This window comes from Octodon degus, unplaced genomic scaffold (assembly GCF_000260255.1).
Source record: "Octodon degus isolate 3935 unplaced genomic scaffold, OctDeg1.0 scaffold00040, whole genome shotgun sequence".
Taxonomy (NCBI): domain Eukaryota; kingdom Metazoa; phylum Chordata; class Mammalia; order Rodentia; family Octodontidae; genus Octodon; species Octodon degus.
The window spans coordinates 9,400,848-9,418,047 of NW_004524616.1; the positions used below are offsets into that span (position 1 = coordinate 9,400,848).

Here is a 17,200-nt window from a genome sequence, read left to right on the forward strand (position 1 = left end):
CACTTCAAGCATATTTTGAAGACAGAAGAAAAATTGGAAGTGAGCATTTGAAAAAGAGCTTTTTTAAAATGTATTTGGTACAGGGTCTCACTACACAGCCTAGGCCCGTAATGATCCTCCTGTTTTCAGCCTCCCCAGCACTGGGATTACAGGCGTGCACCACCATGCCAGTCTCTGTGACCAGCATGGCATGTAGTGCTTGGGATTGAACCCTGGTCCCTGCACTTGCCGCTGCGCTATCTCACCGGCCTGAAAAGAGCATTTGCCAATTCATTCTTGCTGTTCCCTTTGGGGAGGATTCACTAATAAACTTATACTGTTCCGTGTGGAAACAGTTCTGGTCTTCCTTCACTGCTTTAGAGTTTACATTTTCTCAGAAACTGAGTTTCTAAACATCTAACATGAGGAAACGTTTTTTCAGTATTGTATTATTAGCATGAGATTTGGCCTTACTTTTTATCTGCATCATTTTTTATTCCACTTGAGTTTTGCGATGGAACATTTTTCATTTACTTCAAGCAATTTTTTCCCAAAACATTATGAAACAGTAAATAAATATTTAGTCCAAGAAACATCTTTACATCAGCTTATAATTGAAATTTAAGAATGTCCTGGGCAGAGTACAAGCAATGGTACAGCTAAGTACAATCATATTTCATGAATTTAAATATACAAGTGATTTTTAATTAATAAGAAAATAAATTTGCAAAATCATAATGTTCAGTTACTATAACATGGATTTCATTAAAATTTTGTTTTCTAGAGCACACGTAAATTTTGAGGGAATATATGATCAAATTAATTTATAAGCCATACTATCCAAAATAAAAGTTCACTTTAGATTTTAAATATTTTAAAGTTAGCCTAAAATTAATTATTTTTAGAAACAAATAGCTTTTGAAAATGACAGAATAACAGTATCTGTATGACCAAATGACTAATGGTGACAAGTTGCCCTTAGTAACTAAAGGACATAGTATCTGGAGATAGAACATTGACCATAAACTATCATTCAGCAAAATCAGTTTCCAATAACATAATTAATAGTCAAGCTTTGTAATATTTTCAACGGTATATTCTGGTCTTCATCCTTGTACTTTGTTTTTGGCACTGCTTGAGTTAAACTGCATTGATTTATTCTGACTGGGATTGGGGGAAGAGTTTAGAAGAGACTGAACTTGGTGTGGGGCCACACATCTGTAATGCCAGCACTCTGGGAGGCTGAGGCAGGAGGGTGCAGCGTTCAAGCTCAGCCTGGCCAATTTAGCAGCATGGATTCCCAGCAACACCAAAAGAAAAAAAAAAAAAGAACAGAGGTTGGGGTGTGAAAATATAAATCATTCCAGGAACAAAAGCAGTGGTGGTTTGCTGTAGTAAAACTGAACTAGGGGTGGCAAAGTCACACACTCCCAGGAAGCAGGTGAGCAACATGAGGGGGGAAATGACAATAGGACACAACAGAGACCGCCCCAGACTGCAGGGTGCGTGGGCCGCGCAGAGGTTTCCAAGTCCGTGTTTTTATTCTTGCTGGTCAGTCAAAATATTTAGAGACTGTGTGTGGCCCATGTACTGGCTGGGTTGATTCCTGATGTAAATGTGGATGGGAAACTCTGTAGTGAAGACATAGGCTATCCTAAATTTTTATGTAGTTAATTCAAATAACCCAGCCTAAATTTATCCCAGAATGACTTACGGAGCAAATTAGTTGAACAACTTTATAAACAGTGCGGCCGGAGGCAGAGCTCTTAGCCTGTCTGTCTTACCTAAAGCTTTCCCATCTCCATTTTTCGAAGATCCTTCCTCCCGGGTGATGACAGCATTAGGTGGAGCTGGCTGCGTCTCCGGCCAGCCCGGGAGCCTTGTGGCAATTAATCCAGCCTAATGGAGCTTTGTCAACTTCTCACACACTGCAAGCATCAGTTTCCATTCATTTTAATGGAGCTCTATAAAGCAGAATTACCTACTGTGAATATTTATATTCAGTCTACCAAGTCAAAATGAAAATTTACCAAAATGAAATTTTCCTTAAAACTGGGACTTTTTAATTACAGTGTTTAGGGTTAAAGACAGCTATTAAAATTGATATTTCCTTTAGTTAAGGACTTGAAAGAATCTGCTTTGGCAGCAACTAAAATAGTAAATATATTAATTTGTGTCACTATTTCCACTGGGGAGTGCTTTCCCTCTGCTAAATAATTTTCAGATTCAGAAGAGGATTTCATATCTAGAAATTTTCTTTTGTAAAGCAGTTTTAATAGCTGTGGCAAATAGAGTGCAGCCAACCTTTTGCTTTTTGCAGCAGGGTTCTGACAGGACTCTCAGAGCAGCTTTAAGCAGTTCAGTGAACAAGAAGAGCCTCGCCTTTAAAATTATTCTTCCTAATGGGGGCAATACAAAGACTAAAGAATCACAGGTGCTGATGTGAGAGTCGTGTCACTAAGAGAAGTTTCCTCCCTCAAGGGTACTTGTGAGAAAACTGACAGGGTGCCAGGCCTGCCAGCCTGAAGGAATTGTTTTTATGGAGTTCATTCTGGGAGCTGTGGGATTCTGCATCTCGCCCCCAGTGTATCTCCGGGGCTCCGCGTCATGCCGGCGGCCATGCCTGTATTCAGTAAATGAATGCTCAGTGGTGGTTTCTACTAACGCTGGGCCTGTGATTCACTTCTGGTGTAGACATCCGAATGGAGCAGTGCTACCTCAAGTGGGATGAAGATGAGTGTGTGCACCCTGTTCCTGGGAAATTCCGCATGGACGCCTGCTGCTGCGCCGTCGGGGCAGCCTGGGGCACCGAGTGCGAAGAGTGCCCTAAACCGAACACCAAGGAGTATGAGGCCCTGTGCCCACGGGGCCCCGGCTTTGCTAACAGAGGGGATGTCCTCACAGGACGGCCATTTTACAAAGGTAACTGCCAGGACCTCCGCACCCACGAAGTGCACCCACCCTCTGCATTGTTCACAGGTGGTTTTCTTGAAACACAAGATTTCCTATCAACCCTATGCCCCAGAAGTATGAATTACCTATATAAGGTGGTGTGCAACACTAGCAGACCACTAACCTTACCATCCTCCCTTCTGCTAGCATCTGCTTCCCTTCCCACAGCCTAAAGAGAGGTGGCACTGATAGCTGCATCAGTAGCAAAACAATGTCTGTCCCTCTTTATTTGTATAAAGAATAATAGTTTTTACAATGGCAGTTGTTCATGTGGGGTCAGCAGGATCCCTGAAAGATTTGGTAGGTCTCACTTTTTGCTTGGGTGCGTTAGTATTTCCCATCATGGTAGATTTCTAACTTAAAGCAATAGACCTGCTCATGTATATCAGTGTTCCTGCTTTATCCTGCCTTTAGATATCAATGAATGCAAAGCCTTCCCCGGGATGTGCACCTATGGGAAGTGCCGAAATACCATTGGGAGTTTCAAGTGCCGGTGTAACAGCGGCTTTGCTCTGGACATGGAGGAAAGAAACTGCACAGGTAGGCGGGTGCTTTTGTTTCTCTTAGGTGTCCCTGGGTCTCTTGCCTTTGTTCTGGATGAGAACATTGCCTGCAGAAGATGGTCCTCTCAGTGAGAACAGGTCAACTTGTAAGAGTGCTACGAAACTGCTCTTTGGTTTATGTACAAGCATAGCATAAAAAATATCTTCAAATCATAGGAGAAGTAAGAAATAGAGGCATGAAATCTGCAAAAATTACAGCAATAACTCAGTTCACAAATGCTTCTGTTTGGAAGTAGCTCAGTGCTTAAACAGACGCGTTGGGCAAAATCTAGCTTCTGTCTGTGCTTGTGGCTGTGAGCGTGGCGGTGGCTATCTTCCCCGGCGTCGTGGCACAAATTAGGCTCAGGTCCCAAGGTCCCACTGGGTATAAATCTGAGTGGTGTGCTGCTGGACACTTTTCCTAACTTGCGGATAGTACTCTGAATAATTAGACTTCACAAACATGTCTATAATAATTCTCTTTAGTTAAAAAAAATCTCAAATTTTCTACTTCATGATATCACAAATAAGCCTGGAATTTTCCATGTCCTCCCCATCTCCTGCAAGCCCCTTCAGGATTTCTGTTGAAATGTCTCCTTGGTCCCTGCCTGTCCCTCTCCAGTCCAGACAACTGCTCATTATTTCGGAGCCATCCCTTGTTTCCTCTAAGTCCTGTGGCCCACCCCGTCTGCTCATCCCTCACACCAGCTGCCAATGTCTAATCCTGTCAGCATAGGCTCCTCCACTCCGTGCTGCTGGACTCGCCGGGAGAGTGTGAAAAGAGTTGCTGAGTTTTCTCCTGTCTTCTTCAGCCAAGCCCTTGCAAGAAGAACCGCCACTTAGCAAACTCCTGCTGGCCTCTTTCTGAATTTTTCTTGACACCGTGGAACCGCTCCCAAGCTTCACACCTCTCATAGCCTTGTCTGTTTCCTTCTTAGTTGAGATCACATATGATGGTTAGTCTCCTACTCACAGCCTCTGGATAAATCTCCTTCTCTTCTCACTTGCAGTGAAGTCCTCTGTTCTCGCTTTCCTCGCCCCTCTGCTGCGGGTTCCATCTCTGTGGGTTTCACTCCTCTCTCCAGCATCTCCCCTTCATCACTGCTTCCGGCTGCGTAACCTTCAGACAAGTTCAAGAGTTTTGTCTTTGTTTTTTCTCTACTCACCATCCTATTTTCTACTTTTATTTTCACCCTTCTCTTACAACCAGCCACTTTTTTTTTTTTTTTTTAATATTGGCTTTTACTGCTCCTGGTTCAGACACATGTGCATACTCTTACATAACTTTTGTGGAGTTAAAAAAAAATCTCTTTTGATGCAATTTCTCCTTGACTTCCTTGGGGGAGCTGCTCAGGAAGGAGTGACTGTAGAAAAAGTTCCTCTCAGCTGAGAGAAATCCCCTGAAGAGCGTTGATGTCTGAGGGCTTGCTGCTGGCAAGATTCCCTGGAGCTGAGGAGTAAGGGAGTAGGTCCCTCCTTCCTGAAGGGGGACTCGGGTGACACATTTTATTGAGTTTCCACAGTCAAGTCCTTCATTTTCATAACCACTGGCTTTATCATGCTCAACCAGGACTGGAGCTGTGTAACTTCCCAGAGAGCTACTTCTCCACCGACTCAGCCTGCACTATCACCTATGTGAAGTGCTTAGGGGGTCTTCAGTTCTGGCTTCACTAATTTTTCTTTTCTTCTTTTTTTTTTTTTTCCTTTGGTGAAACCAGGGATTGAACTCAGGCCTTTGCGCTTGCCAGGGAAGCACTTACTCTACTGAGCCATCTCCCCGGCCCCTAGTTTTTCTTTTTCATATGAAATTGGTGAAGTCATTCAATCTTTCATACACTGTCCTTCAGCTGAAAAACAGAGAATTCGTCGACGGCTTTGCATTTTGGGATACGCAGAATGTTCCGGATTTACAAACATTCGAGCCAGGAACTTCCACAGGTGTGCTGTACAAGACTCACTTTGTCAGATGGTAGATGGATGTGACTCACAGATGACCTCCCAAAATGGCACTGGGTCATAGGTCAGGGATCTACTGTAATACGAACTGTTGTGGAAAGCAGCTGTCCACCATTCTGCACAGCACATTAGGATAGTCATGTCCGCGTGAGGGGCCCTCAGGTGTCCTGCACATCCTGTCTGCTCTGTTCAGCATCAGCCTCAGGAATGACTCTGTGCTGTGCGGTCTCCTGAGATATGTTACATGTTACTGCTGTTACCACTGCATTTGCCTCTGGCTCGCTGTTCCACCTCTTTAATATTACATTTCTCTGTTCCCCCTTCAAGGACTAGTTTGGAAATCTCCTCCACAATACCAACTCATAGCAGAGTTGCCATGTCATAACGCAGTCCTTCCTGCGAGACATGTACTCTCCTTAGCACTTTGCCCTTGTGGCTTCCCTTCATTCTGAAGCTGGGTTCCATGCCTTATCTTATTACAGAAAAGAAGATTGAACACAGAGCAGTTAAATGATTGCCCTGGCCTCTAAAAGCAGGTTGCAGGCTGGGATTCATGGCCAACTACATGGTTCCAGAGTTTACCCACCACCCTGTCGGTCTGAAAGACTAAGACACCCACTGAACATGCACAAGTTCCCCACTAGCCAACCCTTGTGATCAAAACACTTGAGAAGTAAATTAATCAAAACAGACATTGGCAGAGGTGTTTTACCACAGTAATAAAGATACTTTACAAAAAAAAATAAAGATACTTTACATGCTGTATTTTCTTAAACATGTAGTGGAGACCTGATTTCTTGATTGAAAAATTTCATAGGCCTGAGTAATTTTTCAGAAAACTGTTTTGTAGGGCTGGGGGGATAGCTTGGCAGCATAAGCACTTGCCTGGCAAGCACAAGTTCCCAAGTTCAATCCCCAGAGCCACATACCGTGCCACCTGGTGAATGCCTATGGTCCCTGCGCTGGGAAGGCTGAAATAGGAGGATCACTACAGTATGAACTGCATAGCAAGATCCTGTATCACATAGATTTTTTAAAACTTTTTGAGAATTCAGACACTGCTACTGAAGATCCTTACTTATCGGAACATAAATGTGGCAAACACAAGAACATTTTTCTTTATTTTTTAAAATGTAGATTACTTAGCTCTTCACATCTGATGCGATGCAAAAACACACACTACAACATCCCCATGTGCTGCCACCCAAGTGTGCCCTCTGGCCGCTCACGGCATCTGCCTGGCAGGCTGCTGCCTGGGTCTGCTCAGAGGGTGGCCCCATCTCCTCAGGCTGCCCATGGCTGGTGCAGCAGACCCAGCAGTTCCTCTGCCCAGTGCACAGCTTCGTTTTCCTGGGCACCACTGCCTCATTTGCCACCTGCCTCATGTACCGTAACTCATTTGTTGCTTGGCTCATCCTTCAGCTGCTGTGTCTAAGCCACAGAGGAAAATTCACAATTCCAGAATACCTTAAGGCCAAAGACACCACCTGCCTGTCTGTCCCTGCGACAGTTTTGGCAGTTGGGGAAAGGAATGTCCCCAAGGCCCAGCCCCTTCTGTCTGACCTGTGGAGATGTGGCTCCCACCCATTGCGACTCAGTTCCCCAGCGTGTGAAGCCTCCGCGCCTTTACCTGAAGGAAAGCCAAATCCCCATCCCCAGCCCCAGTGCCTTCCTAACTTGCTCTCTTTTCTTGTTTCTTTGAAATGGTGGATTAGACATTGACGAGTGCAGGATCTCCCCTGACCTCTGCGGGAGCGGGATCTGTGTCAACACCCCCGGCAGCTTCGAATGCGAGTGCTTTGAGGGCTACGAAAGCGGCTTCATGATGATGAAGAACTGCATGGGTGAGTGGGCAGCTCTGCTCCGGCCCTGAGCCTGCTCAGGCCGCCACCGGCGCGCTCAGCCACCCTCGCTTGGCTCAGAGCTGTGAGCTTTGGGGGGAGATGGGATGAGAAGGAAAAGAGCCTGAAACGTCAGACAGGAGCTCTGACCCTGGGCAGCTTTCAGGAGGCCTGGCCTCTGGCACTTTCCTAGCAGTGAGGTAGTGAAACTGGATTCTGTTTGGTCAGAGAGCCAACACACAGAATAATTATTCAAAAGGGTGCACTTAAAATGGGTGGCATTGTGCGGAATCTGTAGTCTGTCGTACTAATCCCACAGGATTCCACTTATTTCCTCAGGATTATAAACTCTTGTGCTGTTCCCAACCTTGTAGGCTACTATTTTATTTTCAGTGATTTATAAGAATTATAAAATGTAGTCTCTGTGAGTCTAAGATTTTCTCTGATTATGGATATGGAGGACAGAATAACCGCCAACAATGTATGATATCCTGAGTCCGTGGGGAGCTAAAGCCAGTATTGTTTATGTTTATCTCTGGAATATTTTCTTATTTCATGAAAATAAATTTCTTGGTAGTTTGTTATCTTTAAGAGTAGAAGTTTTTACAGTTTTCCTGATGGTAGAACACGTGAGGAGAGCTGATCCTCCCTCCAGTCAAGCATCGCTGACCGTTGAGTCCCACACCTCAGAAAGTAGCTTTCTCCCATGCTGTATGTGGCGAACAGTTTTTGCTCCAGCTTCTTTAATGGATCTCACGTTTTTACCTTTCAGACATTGACGAATGTGAACGTAACCCTCTCCTTTGTAGGGGTGGCACCTGTGTGAACACCGAGGGCAGTTTTCAGTGTGACTGCCCACTGGGACACGAGCTGTCGCCATCACGAGAGGACTGTGTGGGTGAGTGTGTCCCTTCAGCGCACAATTCCACTGAGCATGAGGGGTGAAAAGAAAGAATCCTTGCTGTTCTGGGGTCTGTGAGGACCCCAGAAATCTGTAATTTAGCTTATTACAGATGGGGAGTCCAGACTGTATTCAGGCTTTGCCTTCAAGAACTTCTGAAGTGGTTGGCTTCTTTACGTAACAGCACACTTAGGTGGTCCCGGTGTCCAGGACACTGTGTGAAGTCACGTAGCACCATCCTGCAGGTGGGCAGGTGAAGATGCACTGGCCACGGCCACTCTGTCACTGCACTTGTGTGCACATCTGTACAGTGGACCCTTTCCCAGCAGCCAGCCCCTCCTTGCCACTCGGCAGAGTCCACCGTGCCCCTTGTCCACTCACAGGTCCGCACAGGTGTGAGATTGTGAGCCTTAGCTCCTGCTCTTCACAGACTCTGAAGTCTCTGCACTGACCCTCAATTCTGAAGGAGTGACAGGAGGGCAGGAGAACCCTGATGCTGATGTCTGAGGACTGTGACTATGGCCTCTGTAAATACATTCAGACCCTGGGGTTTGCTGGACATTAGTATACTGGCTGTATGTGCTTGAACTTTGATTTAGCAAGGAATTAGTTTGTTCACAGGAGCCCTTTCTTCAATCTGTACCCAATAAGACAGATTAAAATAAAGCACTTCACATATCACCTTTGAAAAATAATTTGAGGGTCAGGAGATAGCTCAGTGGCACAGCACCAGCGTGACATGCGCAAGATCCTGAGTTCAAGTCCCAAAAATAAATAAATAAATAAATAAATAAATAAATATAATTTGAGTGCACTTCCCCACTACTCTTACTTTTGTTTACAAGACATATATTTTTCTGTGCTGAGGTAAGAGTTGAATTGTATGCCATGGGTGAAACAGCCATTTTTAATAGTAGCACAAAAAGTTTTTTCACCCTAGCAGCGAATATTTATTTGTGGTTGACTATATTGTGATATAGTGATTCAGGAATCTGTTTCTAAGTGCAGTTTATTTAGTTTTCATGAATCTTGTAGGTGAAAAAAGTATTCCTCAAAGGTATAATAGATGATGTAAAAATATACATTTCTGTATAAATATATTCATCATCACAAGCATAAATCCATATCACATGGTCTTTATGGAAATTTTCAGAATTTCACATTTTCTTGTCTTCTGATCAGCGTACCTTGATCCAGTTTTTAATGTACACGTGACAGCAAACTTGCATGAGAAAATGGGACCCTTCCCTGCTCTTCTTTTATGATTGCGGTGTCACTGCTTATTTATCCTACCAGTTTTTGGGTGGGTTTTTTTAAAAGGTATCTACCCATCTTAATAAGGGTTAATTTATTTAAAAAATATATATAGGCAGCATAATGTGTAGATGCCCCTACCCAGATAAAAATGTCATACAATGAAAGCAAACAAACAGGTGAGGGCCTCACTGTTGTGCTTGGTTGTGGAATGAGCCTCTTCCCTCAGGATTGTTCGTTACACAGGCAGCACTTGGCCAGCTAGTAGAAGCCAGGTGAGCATGCCAGGCCACCTTCCTAAGTTAAATAGCACGCTTCCTTTGGGACACACGCTCGATCTGTGTAGTCTGATGTGGTAATCACTAGTCACATGTGGCTATGTAATTTTAATTAAAATTAAATGACATTAAGATCTTGAGTCATTGCAGCCACATTTCCAGAATTTGGTAGCACGTGGAGCCAAGTATTGAGCGGTATAGATAGCAAGCGAGTTCATCATTGTAGAAAGTTTTGCTGGACAGCACAGGTGTCAGTGGGATTAACCGAAGTCAGTAGGCCAGCATTTTCTTGACAGACCTCGGATCACTTTCCTTCTCCCTCAAACACACGCCCTTTCGGAGATCACTGCTTCAGTGAACATAGTCTTTGGTGCTAGAGGTTTGACTATTACATAAAATGCTGACTCTGTGTACCTTTTATAGATATCAACGAGTGCTCCTTAAGCGACAGTCTGTGCAGAAATGGGAAGTGTGTGAACATGATTGGGGCCTATCAGTGCTCATGCAATCCCGGATACCAGGCCACGCCAGACCGCCAGGGCTGTACAGGTAAGGAGAGGCCACGCAGGGCTGAAACACATTTCTCACACACTGTAGGGAAACTTCTCACTCAGAATCTACACTGATGTCTGTACGAGTCCTTTGTCCTAATAACAAATCTGAACACAAGGGCAGGGTGGCAAGGTGGCACTGGGTTGGTGTCAGAGGACTCACTCACTGGTCTTATCCATAAGATGCTCTGAACTCCCTAGATAGGTTTCTCCATCCTTTAATCTTCCGATACTGATGTTCAGTGGAGTGTCGCCTGAAACAAGGTGAGAAGTGAGAAAGACTGACGGTGCAGTGCTGAATCAGCACACAGTAGAGAGAGAAAGCCAAACCCACTCCAGTGTGATCTGATGAAGAAGAATGAAAACTCACCTTTCTGAGGAAGGAGAACTCCAAAGTAACAGGGTTGCGCTGTTGTTTCTGCAGATATTGACGAGTGTATGATCATGAACGGGGGCTGCGACACCCAGTGTACAAACTCAGAGGGAAGCTACGAGTGCAGCTGCAGTGAAGGCTACGCCCTGATGCCGGACGGGAGGTCCTGTGCAGGTAGCGAGAAGGACACTGCCGACCTTGGGCAATGCAGGCCCTTGCTCTTACAGATACGGCTGCAGATACCATGGAGTAGAGCTGAATGCAGAAAAGCTATCGGCGAGTGATAAAAGGCGGCATCCTTTTATTTGAATGTGACATTATTTTTGTGTCCTCAGATATTGATGAATGTGAAAACAACCCTGAAATCTGTGACGGGGGCCAGTGCACCAACATTCCCGGAGAGTACCGCTGCCTGTGTTATGACGGCTTCATGGCCTCGATGGACATGAAGACGTGCATCGGTGCGTGTCTCGAGCCGCGGGCGATTCCTTCTGCATCTGCATGCACACATGTGGGCCTGAGAGGAGGACAGCTTTCTCTCGTTCCCTTAAAGTTTCTAACCATTCTCTAGAACTATAAAATCTGAGAAGGAAGAATTATTTGAAAACAAAAACCTCAAAGACACACAGCATACCCATGTGCAGTTCAATGTCTTGCAAAAGAATTATATTGTAAACTTAATCTATGGCACTGTAGTGTTTTATTTTTTAAAAAAGTAGATTTTTAAATCACTGTGCTCAATGAGTACTAACCAAGATTTTGCAAATGGATTTTCTAGACGTGAATGAATGTGATTTAAATTCAAATATCTGCATGTTTGGGGAATGTGAGAACACCAAGGGATCCTTCATTTGCCACTGTCAGCTGGGTTATTCGGTGAAAAAGGGAACCACGGGATGCACAGGTATGTTTCTGTCTCTAGTTTGTGCCGTCTTTGCAGCCACTTCCTGGGGTGCAGAGGCCTGCTTTGGCAGGTTCCTCCCTCCAATCCCTTAGACCACTTTCCTACAAGGCACCCACAACTGCATCAGTGATGCCCACTCAACCCGTGGTAGCCACTGTCCAGACCCTGCCGTGGAGCAGGCTGGGGCTCGACACAGAGGTTGGGACTGGAGTGGAGTCTGTCGGCGGTGTTTCCTGGTGGCTTTACTGCAGTGGTCACTTGCATGGCGTGGCTGTTGCCCGATGGGAGATGCACAGAGGAGCACCAAACCCTCGGAGGGTGCTGGCTCTCACTCTTCTGCAGTTCCTGGAAACTACCGAAAGTTAGCCTGGTATTCTGTGTAGCACTTGCCCTTCCTCAGCTTATACCCCTTCCTTCCTCTTCTCTTCTCTTTCCATTTGCTTTTGACTTCTTGCCTTTCTGCCCAAATTGCCTCTGTCTTTTTTCCTGCCTTTTTTTTTGTTCGCCCCATCTTCTGTCATGTCCTTTCTTCACTAGTTAGTTGTGGCCTTGCTTACAGGTGGGGCTGGAAGATGCCAAGTCCGAGGATTTGGACCACGTGTTCCTCAGTGTTCATTTTAAGGGCTCATTTTAAGACCTGTCTTTTCTCAAGGCAGATGTGAAGGATTCAGGGTGCCACCAAGGTCTTAGGCTGACCACTCCAGAGTGGCAGGTGACAGAAGGAGGTGTGCTGCACACTTGCACCACTATAGGGGTTAATAATTCGGGTGTGTGTGTGCATGTGCTGTTGCAGCAGCTACAGTGTACAACCCAGGAACTAAACAAAACAGACTGCTTTATATTATAAAATTACTTGGAAGAAATCTACTTGGTTTGTGTGTGTGTGTGTGTGTGTGTGTGTGTGTGTGTGTGTATGTGATTGAGAAGTACAGATATATTCTGAGAAACGTCATTAGGGGATTTCCTTGCCATGTAAACATCATAGAGTGTAATTACATAGACTAAGACAGCAGCATCATTTGGTAATATGACGTTACGAGACATCCATCAGGTATGTCGTTTATCATGGACCAAAATGTTAAGCGGTACATAACTGTTATGTGTATACTTGTAAAATATCATGCACAAAACATACCTGAGTAAAAACATCCAGTTACTCTCCAGATAACATTTTCAGGGAAGATTTTTCTAAGCTCTAAAATAAGTAGGGGGGAAAAAGGCACACGTAATGATAGTTTCCTGAAATTTCAAATATTATATTGATGATCAGTGATAACGTGTTGTTTAAAAGAAGATGAACCACTATTTTAAAAGAAAGTCAAGCTTGTTCATATCTTCATGAAAAATAATTAATAATAGGAAGGACTAGCAGAGCCTCATTTGGAAACAGAGTCCCTCTTGACAGCTATAGTCTGATGTCCTCTACATGAAATTTTGTCCAGATCTTTTCAGAGATGTGTACCAGCTGCTGCATCTCACCCTGCTGGGAGTGGGTAGCAATTCCTTTTAGCAAAAGGCTTGTGTGTCCCGAATCATGAGCCTCAAATTTTACAGAGGTCTTGTATCAGTCATTGCTCAGTAAACAAATATGTTCAATGCAATATATGGAAATAAAAGGACTCACAAAGTGGCTGACCATGGTGGCATATGACTGTAATCCCAGCACTCCGGGGGCTGAGACAGAAGGATGACCTCAAGTTTGAGGCCAACCTGGGCTACATGGTGAAATAAAGTGCAGCATGAATTATATATGGAGACCCTCCCTCAAAAAAACAAGACAGGATTTGCAAGGTAGGCGTACAGGGCCGCCTGCAGCATCTCATCTAGAAGAGTACCCAAGGGCTGTCTGCATGCTGGAGATACACCGGATGGGACAGAAAGCTGGAGGGCAGAATCTCACGGTCAAGTCCCACATCTCCATATCAGAAGGCTAAAGGGTCTGTGCTGGACGGTGAAGAGTCTGCACTAGCAGCCAGGAGATGACGTCCAAGGTGAAACCTGGGGCGCCTCTGGAGAAACAGAAACACACCCTCTTTCTCGGGCTCTGTTTTGTAGCATTTAAGGACAAGCCTACTCGGGCTGGATCTTCTGTCTTCAGTAAATCCCCGGCCTTGCCCAGAATTCTGCTGATTCAATTCAGTTGGGCATTTCTTATTCACTTGACACAATCAGTTAACTATCACAGGTTTAGAGTGATTAAAAACAAAAGTATTTTCTCCCTTTTTACTTTTAAAATTTCCCTATGCGGAATGGTACTTGGAGGTAGAAATAAACTAGCTTTCAATTTCTCTTTTTCTTATTAACTGTGGTTTCTCAGACGTGGATGAGTGTGAAATCAGTGCCCACAACTGTGACATGCATGCCTCCTGTCTGAACGTCCCAGGAAGTTTCAAGTGCAGCTGCAGAGAAGGCTGGGTAGGAAACGGAATCAAGTGCATTGGTGAGTTTGCAAATGTGAACATCCTCTGCTAAGGCACAGAAGTCTTAGGGGCTCTTGTCTGCACAGTTATGAACTCACATGTACAGATAGGAACATGCTTTTCCCTTTTCTTTTATTCTCTTGTAAATCAAAGGCTCTGTCTATAGTTGCAAGGATAACTTCTGCCTATGAGGCCCCTTAAGCCTTAATATAAATGGTCAAATTACAGCAGGATGCCTTGGCATCTGATTTTTCATGCATGAATTTCAGTAAAACTTTATTTCATGTATTGCTGGTAATCCCGACAGCTGCATGAGGAAAATGACTAATATGTTTTTTCATGCAGTAATTAGTGAGATTTAAAACTCAGTGAAATAGATGAAGGGAACAAAGTGTGTGTGGTGTTTTGTTTTTTTTTTTTTTTTGGTTTTTTTTTTTCCCCATCCATGAGTATGTAGAAAATGGTCAGTACTAGCTTCTTACTAGAAAATAGAATTTGTCTCACAGGAAAATCTAGGTGATTTGTTGGATTCAAGAAATCTGATTTGAAGAAAAATTAAGGAAAGCCATTCCCCCAATTCTGTAATCCATAAACCAGGGTCTGATAATACTGGATTATACCTGGGTGTCATTCACCATGTGGTTTTGCTTGCCTTAATGCTTGTGTTACCAATAAGGCATTCTTCCACCTAGTGAAAATGATCCAGGTCAATTTAGAAAAGAAATCAAGCTGATCTGGTCTACCTATGATGATTCTTTTGTTAAATGCTAGTACGCCTGCAGTGAGGATTAAAGAATAGTTTCATATATATCTCTTACCAAAAATGTAATTACTTTGAGTGTACTTTTTGTCCATCAAAATATTTTATACTTGTTGCGTGTTTATGAGCTAGCTACAGGTGGTGAATTATGATAGTTTCCACATAACTTTGCTCTGTAATATCTGAGGGAGCTTCGTTAAATTTACAAGCAACCTACCGATTGTGTAGCCAACTCTGTAGCATTACTCACAACATTGCAGCCACATCTTCATTTTCTTGTTATGGTCTTTGTGTGCACTGTCTTGGACTCCTTTAGCTTCCCTTTTATGTGCCCTCTGTCCCTTTGTCACTCTGGTCAGTTATCTCAAGACAGCCTGACTAGTACAAAGGATTTGACAGTGTCTGGGTACCTGTGCCCCCAAAATCCTCCCCATCCATCCTTTCTTTCCATCTTCATTCTTGTGCTTAATCTTCTTCTCCCTTTCCCCTTCCCACCTTCTCTGTCAGATGCTTAAAGAACCCCTTCATATGCTTGCTCTTTCTCTGTGTGGTCTCCATGCAGTCTGTTCACAGAGTAACAGGAGGAGATTTCAACCACAGATCTGAGCTTTTCACAGTTGTTATTTTGAAATGATCGCAGTTAAAAGAAGCCCCCATTTCGTTTTCACAACTCGCTTACAACACCCACTAGAAGGCCCCCACTGTCACTCCAGCTTCATCTCTCACTCTGTGATTTGCCAGTCCAACCTCCTGTGGTTTCTTGGTCACTCTACTCTCACTTCCATCCCTGGGACGACATGCCTGATACCTGCCACATGCAGGAGAAGAGGTTCATTTGGGCTCTAGGTTAATAATTCATCCCATGGCTCTCTGGCTCCAAGGTAGAATCAGCACAGTGAAGGACACGTGGGGGGAAGGCGCTCACGCCGTGGTGGCCAGCAGCAGTGTGAGCAAGGACAGGCCACAGTAGTGGATAGGCCTTCCAAAGGTAGGGCCTTGCTCAGTAGGGCCTCTCCTGCAGCTATGCTTCGCCTTTACATGGCACCTTAGCTGTGGATCCACTGACGGATCAACCTGCTGGTGAGTCCAGTGCCCTATGATGCAGTCCCCGCAAAGCCCTGCCTCTTGAGTACATGAGATTTTGGGGGGATGCTTTAATCCTTGATAGTCTCACCAAGTAATTTTCCTTCACAGTGTCTTTATTAGTTAGTTTTTCATTCTGCCAGATATACCATTTACTACTTCTCTTCATTGAACTAACTCTTGGGTCTGCAGTTAATTAAAAATTACTTTTTCAGTGGGGCCTGCCATGTTCCCACAATTCATATTAGATGTTCTTTTTACACTCTCTTTTCTGTGTGAAAATAAAAGTATGTAATTTTTTTCTGTGCTCGACATGTCTTTTCTGCTAGACTATAGATTCTATGACGTCAAGAGTCATATCTTGGCCAGGGATGTAACCAGGGATGTGTGTAGTGGCACAAGCGTCTGCCTGGCAAGCACAAGGTCTTGAGTTCAATCCTGGTACCAAAAAGAAAAAAGACACCTAAAAACGAATCATACCTTGTTTTTCTTGGAAAATCTAGGTCCATTTTATGAGAATCTATAGTATTTTGGGAAAGCAATAAAATTCACCCATAATAGAATTAAGAATGAAGTTGATTTTCTTTTAACTCTTCCTTGACTATATTTCACACAAAATGCTTGAATTAGTACGTTTGGCCCACACTTATGGCATGAACATTTTGACTGATGATTTAAAGAACTTGGGGAACTGATGCTGTGACCCTACCGATACAATAAAATAATTCCATTTGGCCAGTTTATTTTTCAATTTGAACAAATCAGATTCTTCCTAGGTGTTGTCCCGTTTTCATTTCTGCCCTTTCTTGCTGTGCTTTCTTGCCATACAGATCTGGACGAATGTTCTAATGGGACCCACCAGTGCAGCATAAATGCTCAGTGTGTGAATACGCCAGGCTCGTACCGATGTGCCTGCGCTGAAGGATTCACTGGAGATGGCTTTACCTGCTCAGGTGAGTGCCTGTCCTGAAGTGTGTGTCAGTGCGGCTGTCATGGGACACTGTATATGCTTTCCTTCTCAAAGAAAAAATCTTGTTAAGGAAAAACACGATAACTACCTCCGTTTTTATGCTTACAGGGGAAACTAAAGGTCTTTTTCTGATATTAAACACAAAAACCAGAATGATCTTCCAGTATCTTGAGGGAAGTTTTAAAATAATAGCATTTATTGTTATCATGTGCTGTTAATGGCCATCATATGTCTTGCTCACTTAGAACAGTGGTGAGAAGCGCAGGCTTTGTCTGACTCAGACTGTATGTGTCACATCTAGCCTGTGCCACGAACTGCCAGTAAAATCCTAAGGAAGGGGGCCTGGCCCTAGCTCAGGCCTTTAAGTGGCTGCTTCCACAAAGCTGTCAGCCTCAGGTTGCTGGAGTTCGAACCTCACACCTCTCCCGCTGGCCAA

At 44.1% G+C, this 17,200-nt stretch overlaps 1 protein-coding gene across 1 annotated transcript in view; it reads left to right on the top strand.

Moving 5' to 3' along the window:
- Fbn2 (fibrillin 2) overlaps window positions 1-17,200 on the top strand; it is a 240,570-nt gene that overhangs the window by 161,944 nt on the left and 61,426 nt on the right. The window contains exons 24-33 of the mRNA XM_004631315.1: window positions 2,674-2,901; window positions 3,346-3,471; window positions 7,145-7,273; window positions 8,043-8,168; window positions 10,127-10,252; window positions 10,679-10,801; window positions 10,963-11,088; window positions 11,406-11,531; window positions 13,849-13,971; window positions 16,625-16,747. Coding sequence (XP_004631372.1) covers window positions 2,674-2,901; window positions 3,346-3,471; window positions 7,145-7,273; window positions 8,043-8,168; window positions 10,127-10,252; window positions 10,679-10,801; window positions 10,963-11,088; window positions 11,406-11,531; window positions 13,849-13,971; window positions 16,625-16,747 — 1,356 coding nt within the window. The remainder of the gene's footprint in view (window positions 1-2,673; window positions 2,902-3,345; window positions 3,472-7,144; window positions 7,274-8,042; window positions 8,169-10,126; window positions 10,253-10,678; window positions 10,802-10,962; window positions 11,089-11,405; window positions 11,532-13,848; window positions 13,972-16,624; window positions 16,748-17,200) is intronic.